At 58.3% G+C, this 14,489-nt stretch overlaps 1 protein-coding gene across 1 annotated transcript; it reads right to left on the reverse strand.

Annotated features, from left to right (window-relative positions):
* Nucleotides 1–105: 105 nt before the first annotated feature.
* F11R (F11 receptor) lies at nt 106–13,752 on the reverse strand. The gene is made up of 9 exons (XM_064732614.1): nt 13,602–13,752; nt 9,627–9,683; nt 8,068–8,181; nt 7,069–7,212; nt 6,568–6,770; nt 5,594–5,696; nt 4,024–4,131; nt 3,175–3,215; nt 106–968 (listed from the first exon to the last, which is right to left on the reverse strand). Exons 1-9 carry the CDS (start codon nt 13,723–13,725, stop codon nt 933–935), a joined length of 930 nt encoding a protein of 309 aa, XP_064588684.1. The 5' UTR covers nt 13,726–13,752; the 3' UTR covers nt 106–932.
* Between the last annotated feature and the right edge of the window lie 737 nt (nt 13,753–14,489).

Genomic DNA, 14,489 nt, shown 5'->3' on the forward strand with positions numbered 1-14,489 from the left:
GTCCCCAGGTTGCCGCCAGTGTCCCCCCAATGTCCCCAGGGACCCCTCAATGTCTCCAGTGTCCCCACATTGTCCCCCCATTGTCCCCAGTGTCACCAGGCCAGGTAAAGGACACAGGTTTATTCCCAGTACCCCCCCCACGCTCCCAGTTCAGGGGGGTCACTGGGACCAGTGGGACACTGGTGCTGTCCCCAGGTGGTGGCACCAGCCCTGTCCCCCCCCAGAGCCCCCCGGGGACAGAGAGGGGACAGGGAGGGACAATGGGGGGGGACAACAAGAGGGAACGAGGGGAGGGGACAATGGGGGGGACAAAAAGGGGGACAAGGGGAGAATGGGAGGGGACAATGGGGGACACAAAGAGGGGACACAAAGAGGGGGCACAGGGACCCCCCCAAGTTCCAGAGGCAGCGGCGGCGAAGGCACCGGAGAGGCTTTAAAAAAACCGCGGCGAAAATCCCGCGGGAATTCCCAAAATCCTACAGGAATTCCCAAAAATCCTGCGGGAATTCTCTAAAAAATCCTGCGGGAATTCTCTAAAAATTCCACGAGATTCCCAAAATTCCATGGAATTCATAAAATCCCACAGAACTCCCAAAAATCCCAGGGGGAAATTCCGAAAATCCTGCAGGAATTCCCAAAAACCCTACAGAAATTCCCAAATCCCACAGGAAATTCCCCAAATCCTGCAGAATTCCGAAAATCCCGCGGGAATTCCCAAAATCCCATGGATCTCCTAAAACCCCACAGAATTCTGAAAATCCTGCAGGAATTCCCAAAAATCCCGCGGGAATTCTCAAATCCCACAGGAAATTCCCAAAATCCCACAGGAAATTCCCCAAATCCCGTGGATCTCCTAAAATCTCGCGGAATTCTCCAAATCCCGCGGAATTCCGGGAATTGGGAAAAAGCGTCCGGGGGCGGCGGGGACGACGTCACACCAGGAACGAGGAGGTTTGCTTGAACTCGCTCTGTGGGGACACACATGGGGACATCAATGGGCACATGGGGACAGACATGGGGACAGCCATGGGGACACAGGGACAGCCATGGGGACATCAATGGGGACAGCCATGGGGACATGGGGCAGGCATGGAGACAGGCATGGGTACATGGGGACATCAATGGGGACATCAATGGGGACATGGGGCAGGCATGGAGACAGGCATGGGTACATGGGGACATCAATGGGGACAGCCATGGGGACACGGGGAGATCAATGGGGACAGGGATGGAGACATGGGGACATCAACAGGGACACAGGGACATTGATGGGGACAGCCATGGGAACATGGGGACATCAATGGGGACATCAATGGGGACACAGGGACAGCCATGGGGACATCAATGGGGACAGCCATGGGGACACAGGGACAGCCATAGGGACATGGATGAGGACAGCCATGGGGACATGAATGGGGACATGGGGACAGGGATGGGGACATGGATGGGGACATGGATGGGGACATGGATGGGGACATGGGGACATGGGGACATGGATGGGGACACAGGGACAGCCATGGGGACATCAATGGGGACATCAATGGGGACATCAATGGGGACATGGGGGAGGCATGGGGACACAGGGAGATCAATGGGGACAGGGATGGAGACATGGGAACATTGACAGGGACATCAATGGGGACATCGATGGGGACATGGATGGGAACATCAATGGGAACATGGGGACAGCCATGGGGACATGGATGGGGACACGGGCACAGCCATGGGGACATAAATGGGGTCATGGGGACAGGGATGGGGACATTGATGGGGACATGGATGGGGACATGGGGACAGCCATGGGGACATGGATGAGGATAGCCATGGGGACATGAATAGGGACATGGGGACAGGGATGGGGACATGGATGGGGACATGGGGACAGCCATGGGGACATGGATGGGGACACAGGGACAGCCATGGGGACAACAAGGGGGACATCGATGGGGACATCATGGGGACATCAATGGGGACATCATGGGGACATCAATGGGGACATGGGACAGCCATGGGGACATGGGGAGATCAATGGGGACAGGGATGGAGACATGGGGACATTGACAGGGACACAGGGACATCAATGGGGACATCGATGGGGACATGGATGGGAACATCAATGGGAACATGGGGACATCGATGGGGACATGGATGGGGACACGGGGACAGCCATGGGGACATGGATGGGGACAGACATGGGGACACAGGGACAGCCATGGGGACATGAATGGGGACAGACATGGGGACATGAATGGGGTCATGGGGACAGGGATGGGGACATGGGGACAGGGATGGGGACAGCCATGGGGACATGGATGGGGACACAGGGACAGCCATGGAGACAACAATGGGGACATCAATGGGGACATGGGACAGCCATGGGGACACGGGGAGATCAATGGGGACAGGGATGGAGACATGGGGACATTGACAGGGACATCAATGGGGACAACAATGGGGACAGCCATGGGGACATGAATGGGGACATGGGGACAGGGATGGGGACATGGATGGGGACACGGGGACAGCCATGGGGACATGAATGGGGACAGACATGGGGACATCAGTGGGGACAGCCATGGGGACATGGATGAGGACAGCCATGGGGACATGAATGGGGACATGGGGACATGGATGGGGACATGGATGGGGACATGGATGGGGACACAGGGACAGCCATGGGGACAACAATGGGGACATCAATGGGGACATCAATGGGGACATGGGACAGCCATGGGGACACGGGGAGATCAATGGGGACAGGGATGGAGACATGGGGACATTGACAGGGACATCAATGGGGACAACAATGGGGACAGCCATGGGGACAGCCATGGGGACACAGGGACATCGATGGGGACATGGATGGGGACATGCAGACAGCCATGGAGACATCGATGGGGACAGTGATGGGACATTCATGGGGACAGTGACAAGGACATTAATAGGGACACAGTGACACCAATGGGGACATGGGAAGGTCAATGGGGACATTACTGGGGACATGGTGACATGCATGGGGACATCACAGGTGACACCATCCCCCTCCCACCACCCCCCAGGACCCTCCTGCCAAGGGACCCTGGGGACACCGGGGTGTCCCCCTGCCACTGGGGTGTCCCCGCCAGGGCGGTGGCATGTCCTGGTGTCCCCACATTGTCCCCACATTGTCCTCACCTCGCTGCGCCGCGAGGGCTGGCTGTAAATCACCTTCTTCCCTCCGGCACTGCGGGAAAATCGGCAATTTGGGATGTGCCACCCCCCCGTGTCCCCTCTGTCCCCACAGGGACCGGGGGGACACCAGGGGGACACCGAGGTGGCACTGGGGGGAGGTGGGGTCACCCAGGAGGAGGAGGAGGTGGCTCCAGTGTCACTCACTCTGTTTTTTCTGGAAAAAAGGGAAAAAACGGGGGTCAGGGAGGGGAGGGGACACGGGGGGGACATTACTGGGACATGGGGACACGGGGACATCCCCAGGGACACAGGGACATTCCCAGTCCACCCCAGTCCAGACCATTCCCAGTCCCTCCCACTCCCTTCCAGTTCCTCCCAGTTCCATCTCAATCCATCCCAGTCCCTCCCAGCCCCATCCCAGTCCCTCCCAGTCCATTCCCAGTCCCTCCCAGTCCATTCCCATTCCCTCCCAGTCACTCCCAATCCCCCCCAGTCCCATCCCAGTCCATTCCCAGTCCCTCCCAGTCACTCCCAGTCCATTCCCAACCCCTCCCAACCACTCCCAGTCCATCCCAGTCCATTCCCAGCCCATCCCAATCCCCCCCAGTCCCTCCCAATCCATCCCAGTCCCTCCCAGCCCATTCCCAGTCCCTCCCAGTCCATTCCCAGTCACTCCCAATCCATCCCAGTCCATTCCCAACCATTCCCATTCCCTCCCAGTCCATCCCAGTCCACTCCCAGTCCATTCCCAGTCCCTCCCAGTCCATTCCCAACTCCTCCCAACCCCTCCCAGTCCATCCCAGTCCATTCCCAGTCCATCCCAATCCCCCCCAGTCCCTCCCAGTCTCTCACTGCTGAAGTAGCCGCGCCTGTAGGCGAACCAGACGCCGAAGGCAGCGAGCCCCAGGAACAGGAGCAGCAGCACCACGGCGGCCACGATGCCGCCCACGTTCACCTCGCCTGCGGGACACACACAGGGGGATCCCATGGGATCGGGGGGATCCCACGGGATTGGGGGGATTGGGGGCACCCCATGGGATCACAGGGATTCAAGGGGATTGGGGAGATCCCACAGGACTGGGGAGAACGGGGGGATCCCACGGGATCACAGGGATCCAGTGGGATTGGGGGCATCAGGAGGGATTGGGGAGATCCCACAGGATTGGGGGGATCCAATGGGATCAGGGGGATCCCATGGGACTGGGGGATCCCACAGGGTTGGGGGGATCGGGGAGATCCCATGGGATTGGGGAGGGTTCAATGGGATCAGGGGGATCCCATGGGACTGGGGGATCCCACAGGGTTGGGGGGATCGGGGGGATTCAATGGGATCAGGAGGGATCCAATGGCATCAGGGGCATCTAACAGGATTGGGGGGACCCCATGGGATCAGGGGGATCAGGGAGATCCCACAGGATCGGGGAGATCCTGTGGGACTGGGGGATCGAGGAGACTGGGGGGATCCCACAGGATTGGGGGATTGGAGGATCCCACAAGATCGGGAGGATTGGGGGGAATCCAATGGGATCAGGGGGATCCAACAGGATCAGGGAGATCCCATGGGATCAGGAGGGATCCCACAGGACTGGGAAGACCCCACAGGATCAGGGGGATCCAATGGAACTGGGGGGATCCAACAGGATCAGGAGGGATTGGGGAGATCCCATAGGATTGGGAGGATCCAACAGGATTGGCAAGGATCCCATGGGATCGGCAGGGATCCCACTGGACTGAGGAGATTGGGATCAGAATGGGGATTGGGGATCAGGAATAGGATTGGAATGGAGATCAGGATTGGGGTCAGGATCAGGATGGGGATAAGGGTTGGGATTGGGATCAGGATTGGGAATGGGATTAGATGGAGATCAGGATTGCGACTGGGACTGGGATGGGGATTGGGATCAGGATTGGGATTGGAAATGGGGATTGGGATCAGGATGGGGATCAGGACTGGGATTGAGATTGGGATGAGATCAGGACCAGGACCAGGATCAGGATTGGGATCAGGACTGGGATGGGATCAGGATGGGGAATGGGATTGGGATCAGGATTGGGATGGGGACTGGGATCGGGATGGGGAATGGGATCAGGATTGGGAGTGGGATCAGGATTGGGATTAGCATTGGGATGGGGAATGGGATCGGGATGGGGACTGGGATCGGGGATTGGGATTGGGATGGGGAATGGGATGGGGATTGGGATCAGGATTGGCATTGGGATCGCGATGGGGATAAGGATTGGGATGGGGAATGGGATTGGGAATAGGAGTGGGATCAGGATGGGGAATGGGATTGGGATCAGGATTGGGATGGGGATCGGGATTGGGATTGGGATCAGGATTGGGATTAGGATTGGGATGGGGAATGGGATTGGGAATAGGATTGGGATCAGGACTGGGATGGGGATTGGGATCGCTCCTTACTGGCCTCCATGCGGAAGACGTCGGATTTCTGGGGGCTGCCCACGTTGTTGGAGGCCTCGCAGTGATAATCGCCCGTGTCCCAGCCCCCCACGGGCTCAAACACCTGCAACGGGGCAGGGAAATGGGGGAAACAGGGAAAAATGGGGGGAAATGGGAAAAAATGGGGAAAAAATGGAGAAAAATTGGGAAAAATCGGAGAAAAATTGGGGAAAAAATGGGGGAGAAATGGGGAAAATAGAGGAGAAATGGGGGGAATGGGAATAAGGGAAAAATGGAGGGGAACAGGGGACAAATGGGGAAAAAATAGAGGAGAAAATAAGGGGAAAATGAAGGGGGAATGGGGGGGAAAGCAGAGAAATGGGGGGCAGGAAAAGGGAGAAAATTAGAGGATAACGGGAAAAGAGAGAAAGAGGAAAATGGGGAAAAGGGACAGGAAAATGTGGAAGGAAGAGGGAAAGGGCAGAAGGAGAGGAAAACAGGGAAAAGGACAGGAAAGGGGGAAAAGAGAGGAAAAGGGAGAAAGGGAGAAAAAACAGGGAAAAGGTGAGGGGGAGAGGGAGAAAGGGCAGGAAAAGGAGAGGAAAAGAGGGAAAAGGGGGAAAACGAGAGGAAAAGAGGGAAAAGGGCAGGAAAAGGTGAGAGGGAGAGGAAAAAGGTCAGGAAAAGGGGCAGGAAATCAGGGAGGGAAAACAGGTAAAAGGACAGGAAAATGTGGAAGGGAAAGGGAAAAGGGCAGGAAAAGGTGAAAGAGGAGAACAGGGAAAAGGGAGAGGAAAATGGGGAAAGAGGAGAACAGGGAAAAGGGAGAGGAAAATGGGGAAAGGGCAAGGAAAAGGGGAGGAAATCAGGGAAAAGGGCAGGAAAACAGGGAAAGGGAGAAGGAGAAGGGGAGGAAATCAGGGAAAAGGAGAAGGAAAAGCAGGAAAAAGGCAGGAGGAAGGTGAGAGGGCTGGGGCAGAAGGCCGGGCACTGACCAGCTCCCCCGTGCGCGGGTCCAGGCTGTAGGAGGAGTTGCGGAAGGCGGGGCTGGATTTGGGGTCCTGGGGCAGCTCGGTGCCGTCCTTGTACCAGCGGAAGGTGGGAGGGGGCGAGCCCTGAGCCTCGGAGCAGCGCAGGACAGCGCGGGCACCCACCGTGGCAGAGCTGGGCACGTGTGCCAGCGGCTTCCCCGGGGGCACTGCACGGACATGGGGACAGTGACACAGTGACACAGGGACAGGACAGTGACAGCACTGCCCAGAGTCACTGTGACATGGGACAGGGACAGTGATGGGGACAAGGCCAGGGACCAGGGATGGGTGACAATGACATGGCCAGGGACAAGGTCAAGGACAGGGCGAAGGCCAATGCCAGGGATGAGGCCAAGGACAAGGGACAACACCAGGAATGGGGACAAGGGACAATGCCAGTAACGGGGACACGGCCAGGGCTGGGGACAGGGGACAAGGCCGGGGTTGGGGACAGGGTGGCCTCACCCTGCACGATGAGGTTGACCTCGGACTTGGCGATGTGGCTGCCATCCCCCACCACCTCGCAGATGTACTTGCCGCTGTCCTCCCGTGTCACCGAGCCGAAGCGGATGGACGTGGGCGAGAACTGGACACGGTCCCGGTACGACTCTGGGGACACCAGGGGACATGGCAGGGACACCAGGGGACACCCTGGGGACACCCTGATGGCCCCACAGGCTTGAGGGCTCCCCAGTATCTCTGCAGAGACCCCCTCAATGTCCCCCATGGGCTTTGGGACCTCACAGATGTCCCCACAGGGCTCCTTCAATTGTCCCTGGTGTCCCTGATAATCCCAATGTCCCCCAATGTTCCCACTGTCCCCACTGTCCCCACTGTCCCCAGTGCCTCCCAATGTACCCAATATCCCCAATATCCCTGCTGTCCCCAATGTCCCCAGTGTACCCAAGGTCCCTGTGTCCCCCAATGTCCCCCACTGTCCCCAATATCCCTGCTGTCCCCAATGTCCCCAGTGCTCCCACCGTCCCCAATGTCACCCATGTCCCTGCTGTCTCCAGTGTCTCCCTTATCCCCAGTATCCCCAATGTACCCAAGGTCTCTGTGTCCCCCAATGTCCCCAGTGCCCCCAGTGTTCCCAATATCCCTTCTGTCCCCAATGTCACCAATGTCACCCAGTCCCTCTGTCCCCCACGCCCCTGCTGTCTCCAGTGTCTCCCTTATCCCCAGTATCCCCAATGTACCCAAGGTCTCTGTGTCCCCCAATGTCCCCCAGTGTCCCCAATGTCCCCCAGTGTCCCCAATATCCCTGCTGTCCCCAATGTCACCAATGTCACCCACTGTCCCCTCTGTCCCTGCTGTCTCCAGTGTCTCCCATATCCCCAGTGTTCCAGTGCCCCACAGTGTCCCCAGTGTCCCCAACACCCCCGATGTGCCCAATGTCCCCCATGTCCCCAATCTCCCCTGCTGTCCCCAAATGTCCCCAATGTCCCCAAAGTCCCCTGGTACCTGTGAGCTCCCCCCCGTAGTAGATCAGTGTCAGGGATGAGCCCTTCTGGAATTTCCACTCGATGCGGGCGCTGCCCGAGCTGGAGCGGAACGCGGCGCAGCGCAGCTCCACGGCTGGGAACGGGTCAGAACCGGGCCAGAACCGGGTCAGAACCGGGAACAGGAATGGGAACCAGGTCAGAACCAGGAACAGGTCAGAACCGGGCAGAACCGGGGCAGAACCGAGACCAGAACCGGGTCAGAACCAGGAACTGGGTCAGAACCAGGAACGGGAACAGGTCAGAACTGGGAATGGGGGCAGAACCAGGAATGGGAACAGGTCAGAACCCGGGCGAGAACCAGGAATGGGGGCAGAACCAGGAATGGGAACGGGGCAGAACTGGGAACGGGAATGGGAATGGGTCAGAACCGGGACCAGAACTGGGCCAGAACCGGGAATGGGAACGGGGGCAGAACAGGGACCAGAGCTGGGAACAGGGTCAGAACCAGAACCAGGGTCAGAGCAGAACCGGGACCAGGAATGGGGTCAGAACCAGGACCAGAACCGGGGACAGAACAGGGACCAGGACTGGGACTGGAGTCAGAACAGAACTGGGACCAGGACCGGGGTCAGAACAGAACCAGGAACGAGACCGGGGTCAGAACCAGAACCGGGAACAGGGGCAGAACCAGGACCAGAACAGGGAATGGGGTCAGAACCGGGACCAGGAATGGGGTCAGAACCAGGACCAGACAGAATCAGGATGAGAACTGGGGTCAGACAGAACCAGGATCAGGATCAGAACCAGGACCAGAACTGGGACCGGGACCGGGGTCAGAACTGCGACCAGAACCAGGAGTGGGGGCAGAACCGGGACCAGAAGCAGGAACGGGGGCAGAACAGGGACTGGGACTGGGGTCAGAACAGAACCAGGACCAGAACCAGGCAGAACCGGGGTCAGAACAGAACCAGGACCAGACAGAACCAGGGTCAGAACCGGGACCACAACCAGGGTCAGAACAGAATCTGGGTCAGAACAGAACCAGGATCAGGGGTAGAACAGAACCAGGATCAGAACCAGGACTGGGGTCACAACTAGGACCGGGACCAGGGTCAGAACCAGGACTAGGACTAGAACCAGGCTCAGACAGAACCAGGACTGAGGTCAGAACCGGGACCAGAGAGAACCAGGGTCAGACAGAACTGGGACCAGGACCGGGGTCAGAACAGAACCAGGGTCAGACAGAATTGGAACAGGCACCAGGGTCAGAACCAGGATCAAAACTGGGGTCAGACAGAATTGGAACCAGGCACAACCGCGGTCAGACAGAACCAGGACTGGGACCAGACCTGGGACTGGAGAGAACCAGGGTCAGACAGAACCAGGGCCAGAACAGGACTGGGTCTGGGACAAGGCAGAACCGGGGTTAGACAGAACTGGGCTCAGCCAGAACCAGGATCGCCTCTGGGACCACCCAAACCAGGACCACCCAAACCAACCCCTCCAAACCTCCCCGGGTGCATCCCCAGGCTGGTGACACCATGGGGACACTCCCGGTGACACCGTGGGGACACTCACGTTTGTGCTCCGGCACTTCCTGGTCCTCCGAGGTCACCTGGGCTGCGGCCAGCGCGGCTGTGGGGACACCGGAGGGGAGGGGACGTCACCGGGAGCCCCAACAGGGCCACCGGGAGGTCACCGGGAGCCAGGGTGGGGCCACCGGGGCCGGGAGGTCACCGGGAGCCCCGGGCATGGCCACCAGGAGGTCACTGGGCACGGCCACCACCGGCAGCTGGAAAATCCCGTCCGGCCACTCCTGCCCTGCCCAGCTCCTGCTCTGCTCTGTCCCAGTTTCTGTTCCATTTCTGCCCAGTTTCTGCTCAGTTCTTTCCCATTTTCTGCTCAGTTCTTTCCCAGTTTCTCCCCAGTTTCTCCTCAGTTCTTTCCCAGTTTCTCCCCAGTTCTTTCCCAGTTTCTCCCCAGTTTCTCCTCAGTTCTTTCCCAGTTTCTGCTCAGTTCTTTCCCAGTTTCTCCTCAGTTCTTTCCCAGTTTCTCCTCAGTTCTTTCCCAGTTTCTGCTCAGTTCTTTCCCAGTTTCTCCTCAGTTCTTTCCCATTTTCTGCTCAGTTCTTTCCCAGTTTCTGCTCAGTTCTTTCCCAGTTTCTCCCCATTATCTGCTCAGCATTTTCCCAGTTTCTCCCCAGCTTCTGCTCAGTTCTTTCCCAGTTTCTCCCCAGTTTCTGCTCAGTTCTTTCCCAGTTTCTGCCCAATTCTTACCCAGTTTCTACTCAATTTTTGCCCAGTTCCTGCCTATTTTCTATTTAGTTTCTACCCAGTTCTTTCCCAGTTCCTGCCCAATTTCTTCCCAGTTTTTACCCAGTTTCTGCTCAGCTCTTTCCCACTTTCCCCCCAGTTTCTACTCCATTTCTGCCCAGTTTCCACCCAGTTTCTACCAAGTCCTTTCCCACTTTCTCCCCCGTTTCTGCCCAGTCCCTTCCCACCTCCTGCCCAATTCTTACCCAGTTTCTATTCAGTTTCTGCCCAGGTCTTTCCCAGTTCCTGCCCAGTTTCTTCCCATTTCCTGCCCAGTTATTTCCCAGTTTCTGCCCAGTTCTTCCTCAGTTTCTGCCCGTTTCTTGCCCATTTCTGCCCAGTTTTTGCTATTTCTGCCCAGTTCTTATCCAGTTTCTGCCCATTTCCTACCCAGTTTCTGCTCAGTCTCTGCTCAGTTCTTTCCCAGTTTCTCCCCCGTTCTTTCCCAATTTCTGCCCATTTCTTGCCATTTCTGCCCAGTTTCCAGCTCTGCCCAGTTTCTACCCTGTTCTTTCCAGTTCCTGCCCAATTTCTTCCCAGTTCTTTCCAGTTTCTCCCCTGTTCTTTCCAATTTCTGCCCAGTTTCCAGCTCTGCCCAGTTTCTGCTCAGTTCTTTCCCAGTTCCTGCCCAATTTCTTCCCAGTTTTTACCCAGTTTCTGCTCAGTTCTTTCCCAGTTTCTCCCCAGTTCTTTCCCAGTTTCTGCCCAGATCCTGCCCGGTTTTTACCCAGTTTCTACCCAATTTCTGCCCAGTCCCTGCCCATTTCCTGCCCACTTTCGCAGGAAACCGGCCGGGAATGTCGCAATCCCGAGCTCGGCAGGGACACGCCCGTCCTGTGTCCCCCTCCCGTCCGTGTCCCCTTTGTGTCCCCTTTGTGTCCCCTCCGAGCTGGGACATTCCCGGAGCCGGGTTTGGCTCGGGTGACTCATTCCAGGCGGGATTGGCACCGGGATTGGCACCGGGATTGGCACCGGGATTGGCACCGGGATTGTCCCGGGATCGGCACCGGGATCGGCACCGCCCGCGCCACCTTTGCACCCCCGGGGCCGCTGCCAAGCGAAACCCGGGCGGGAAAATCGGGATCGGGGGGGGAAAATCGGGATTTTTTTGGGGAAAATGGGGATTTAGGAGGGAAAAATCGGGATTTGGGGGGAAGAAAATCGGGATTTAGGGGGGAAAAATCGGGACTTTTTTGGGAAAAATGGGGATTTAGGAGAGAAAAATCGGGATTTGGGGGGAAGAAAATCGGGATGTTTTGGGGGAAAAAAATAGGATTTTTTGGGGGAAAATCGGGATTTAGGAGGGAAGAAAATTGGGATTTAGGGGGAAGAAAATCGGGATTTAGGGGGAAGAAAATCGGGATTTTTTGGGGGAAAATGGGATTTTTTGGGGAAAAAAAATGGGATTTTTTTGGGGGGGAAATCGGGACTTTTGGGGGGGGAAATTCAGATTTGGGGGGGGAAAATTGGAATTTGGGAGAGGAAAAGGGGATTCAGAGGGGAAAATAAGGACCTTTAGGGAGGGGAAAATCAGGACTTGTAGAGGAAAAATTGCGATTTGGGGGAAAAATTGGGATTTAGGGGGGGAAAAATCGGGATTGGGGGGGAGGAAATCGGGTTTTGGGGGGAACAAACTGGAATCAGGATGGGATTTTGGGGCTGTTTGTGTGGATTTGGGGAATAAACAAAGGATGGGAACATCCCGTGGGAGTCTGGGATCAACCCGGGCCTGTCAGGACTGGGTTTAAATCTGCCAGAATTGGGAAAATCCTGACCTGGTTTGGGTCCAGATCAGATGGAATCGGGTCCATCCTGCCCTAATTTGGGTCTAAACCAGGCGGGATCAGGAAAATCCCAACCTGAGCCGGGACCACATTTGGGATTGGGTTAAATAAACCAGAATTGGGTTAATCCCGACCTGGTTTGGGTCGAAATAAACCAGGATCGGGTTAATCCCAACTCATTTTGGGTCCAAATAAACCAGGATCGGGTTAATTCCGACTCATTTTGGGTCTAAATAAACCAGGATTGGGTTAACCCCAAATCATTTTGGGTCCAAATAAACTGGGATCGAGTTCATCCGGATGCATTTTGGGTCTAAATAAACCAGGATCGGGTTAATCCCGACTCATTTTGGGTCCAAATAAACCGGAATTGGGTTAGTCCTGACCCATTTTAGGTCTCAATAAACCGGGATAAAGTTAATCCCGACCCGGTTTGGGTCCAAATAAACCAGGATCAGGTTAGTCCTGACTTGGTTTGGGTCTAAATAAACCGGAATTGGGTCAGTCCCGACTCATTTTGGGTCCAAATAAACCGGAATTGGCTTAATCCCGACTCGTTTTGGGTCCAAATAAACCGGAATTGGGTCAGTCCCGACTCGTTTTGGGTCCGAATAAACCGGAATCGGGTCAGTCCCGCCTCAGGCCGGGTGCAGCCCAGGCGGGATCGGGTTAATCCCGGGATTGTCGCACACAATGGAGGGGACAGGAAGGGACAGGAAGGGCCCCCCCCGCTCCGGACGCGCCGCCGGGACCCCCCCGAACCCCCGGGGCCTCTCCGGTACCGGGAGCGGCTCCGGTGCCCCCCAACCCTCACCGGGACCGTGACCCCTGCGGTGACCCCGGCCCGGTCCTGACCCCCCCCCGGGGTGACCCCAGACCCCTCCCCCGGTCCCGGCCTTGCCCCGCCCGCCCCCCACGTGCTCCCGTTAACGACCCCCGCCCCCTTTCCCGAGCCTTCTCCGGTACCCACCGACCCCCCTTTGTACCGGAGCCCCCCGGTTCTCCTCCCCCGTTAACGACCCCGCGTTTCCTGAGCCCCCTCCCCAATTCCCGTTCCCCTCCCCGGTTCCCGAGCCCCCTCCTCAATTTTACCCCCTCTCCGGTCTCCCCTCCCCCCTTTCCCAATTCCCGCCCCCCTGCCGCTTCTCTAAACCCCCTCCCCCACCATTTCCCGAGCCCCCTCCCCAATTCCCGCCCCTCCCCCGCTTTCCCCTCCCCCCTCCTCAATTCCCGCCCCTCCTCCCAGTTTCCCGGAGCCCCCTCCCCAGTTTGAACCCCCTCCCCAATTCCCGCCCCTCGCCCCAGTCGAGCCCCCCTCCCCAATTTTACCCCCTCTCCCAGGTTCTCCTTCCCCTTCCAATTCCCGCCCTTCCCCCGATTCCCGGAGCCCCCTCCCCAATTCCCGCCCCCCCCCCCCTCCGGTACCCCCCGGTTCCCGGAGCCGCCCCCGCACTCACCGAGCCCCCCGAGCAGCAGCAGCAGCCGCAGCCCCGCCCCGGGCGGTCCCCAATGGTGTCCCCGGTGCTCCCGGGGCCGCCCCCGGGGCCGCTCCCGGTGCCGTCCCCGCTCCGCTCCCGCCATGGCGCCGCCGCCGCCCCGCTCCAGGTGCGCCCGCCCCGCCAAGCCCCGCCCCTGACACACCCAGGCCACGCCCATCCCGCCAGGTGCCGCGTTGACCACGCCCTCTCCGCGCTCTTATTGGTTGTACCGCGTGTGAGTCAAAGCGACGCGCGCTGATTGGCCCGCCAGGTGCCGCCCACGTGGGTTGATTGGTTAAAGGGGAGGGCGGGGAGCGGCGGCCAATGGGAGAGCGCACTGGAACTTCTGGCCAATGGGAGAGCGCGGGGGGGCAGGGCTTGGTGTTGTCATGGCGACCGGGCGGCTTCCGCCGCTGGGGGGCGCTGAGGGCCCGGGAGGCGCTCCCAGTCCGGACCAGTTGGGACCAGTTGGGACCAGTGACACCCCAATGGCCCTGCCCAGTGACCTCCAGTGACCCCCCCAAAGCTCCCAGTTCGGACCAGTTTGACCAGTGACTTCCAGTGACCACCCAGGGCCCCCAGTTTGGACCATTGGGACCAGTGACCCACCCCAGTGACCCCCCAGAAACCACCCAGGGCTCCCAGTTTGGACCAGTTGGGATGAGTGACCCCCCCAGTGACCCCCCCCAGTGACTGCCCAAAGCTCCCAGTCCGGACCAGTTTGGACCAGTTTGACCAGTGACCTCCAGTGACCACCCAGGGCTCCCAGTTTGGACCAGTTGGGACCAGTGCCCATCCCCAAACGACCAGTGACCACCAGTGACCTCCAGTTACTGCCCAGAACACCCAGTTTGGACCAGTGACCTC

This window comes from Zonotrichia leucophrys, chromosome 25 (assembly GCF_028769735.1).
Source record: "Zonotrichia leucophrys gambelii isolate GWCS_2022_RI chromosome 25, RI_Zleu_2.0, whole genome shotgun sequence".
Lineage (NCBI taxonomy): Eukaryota > Metazoa > Chordata > Aves > Passeriformes > Passerellidae > Zonotrichia > Zonotrichia leucophrys.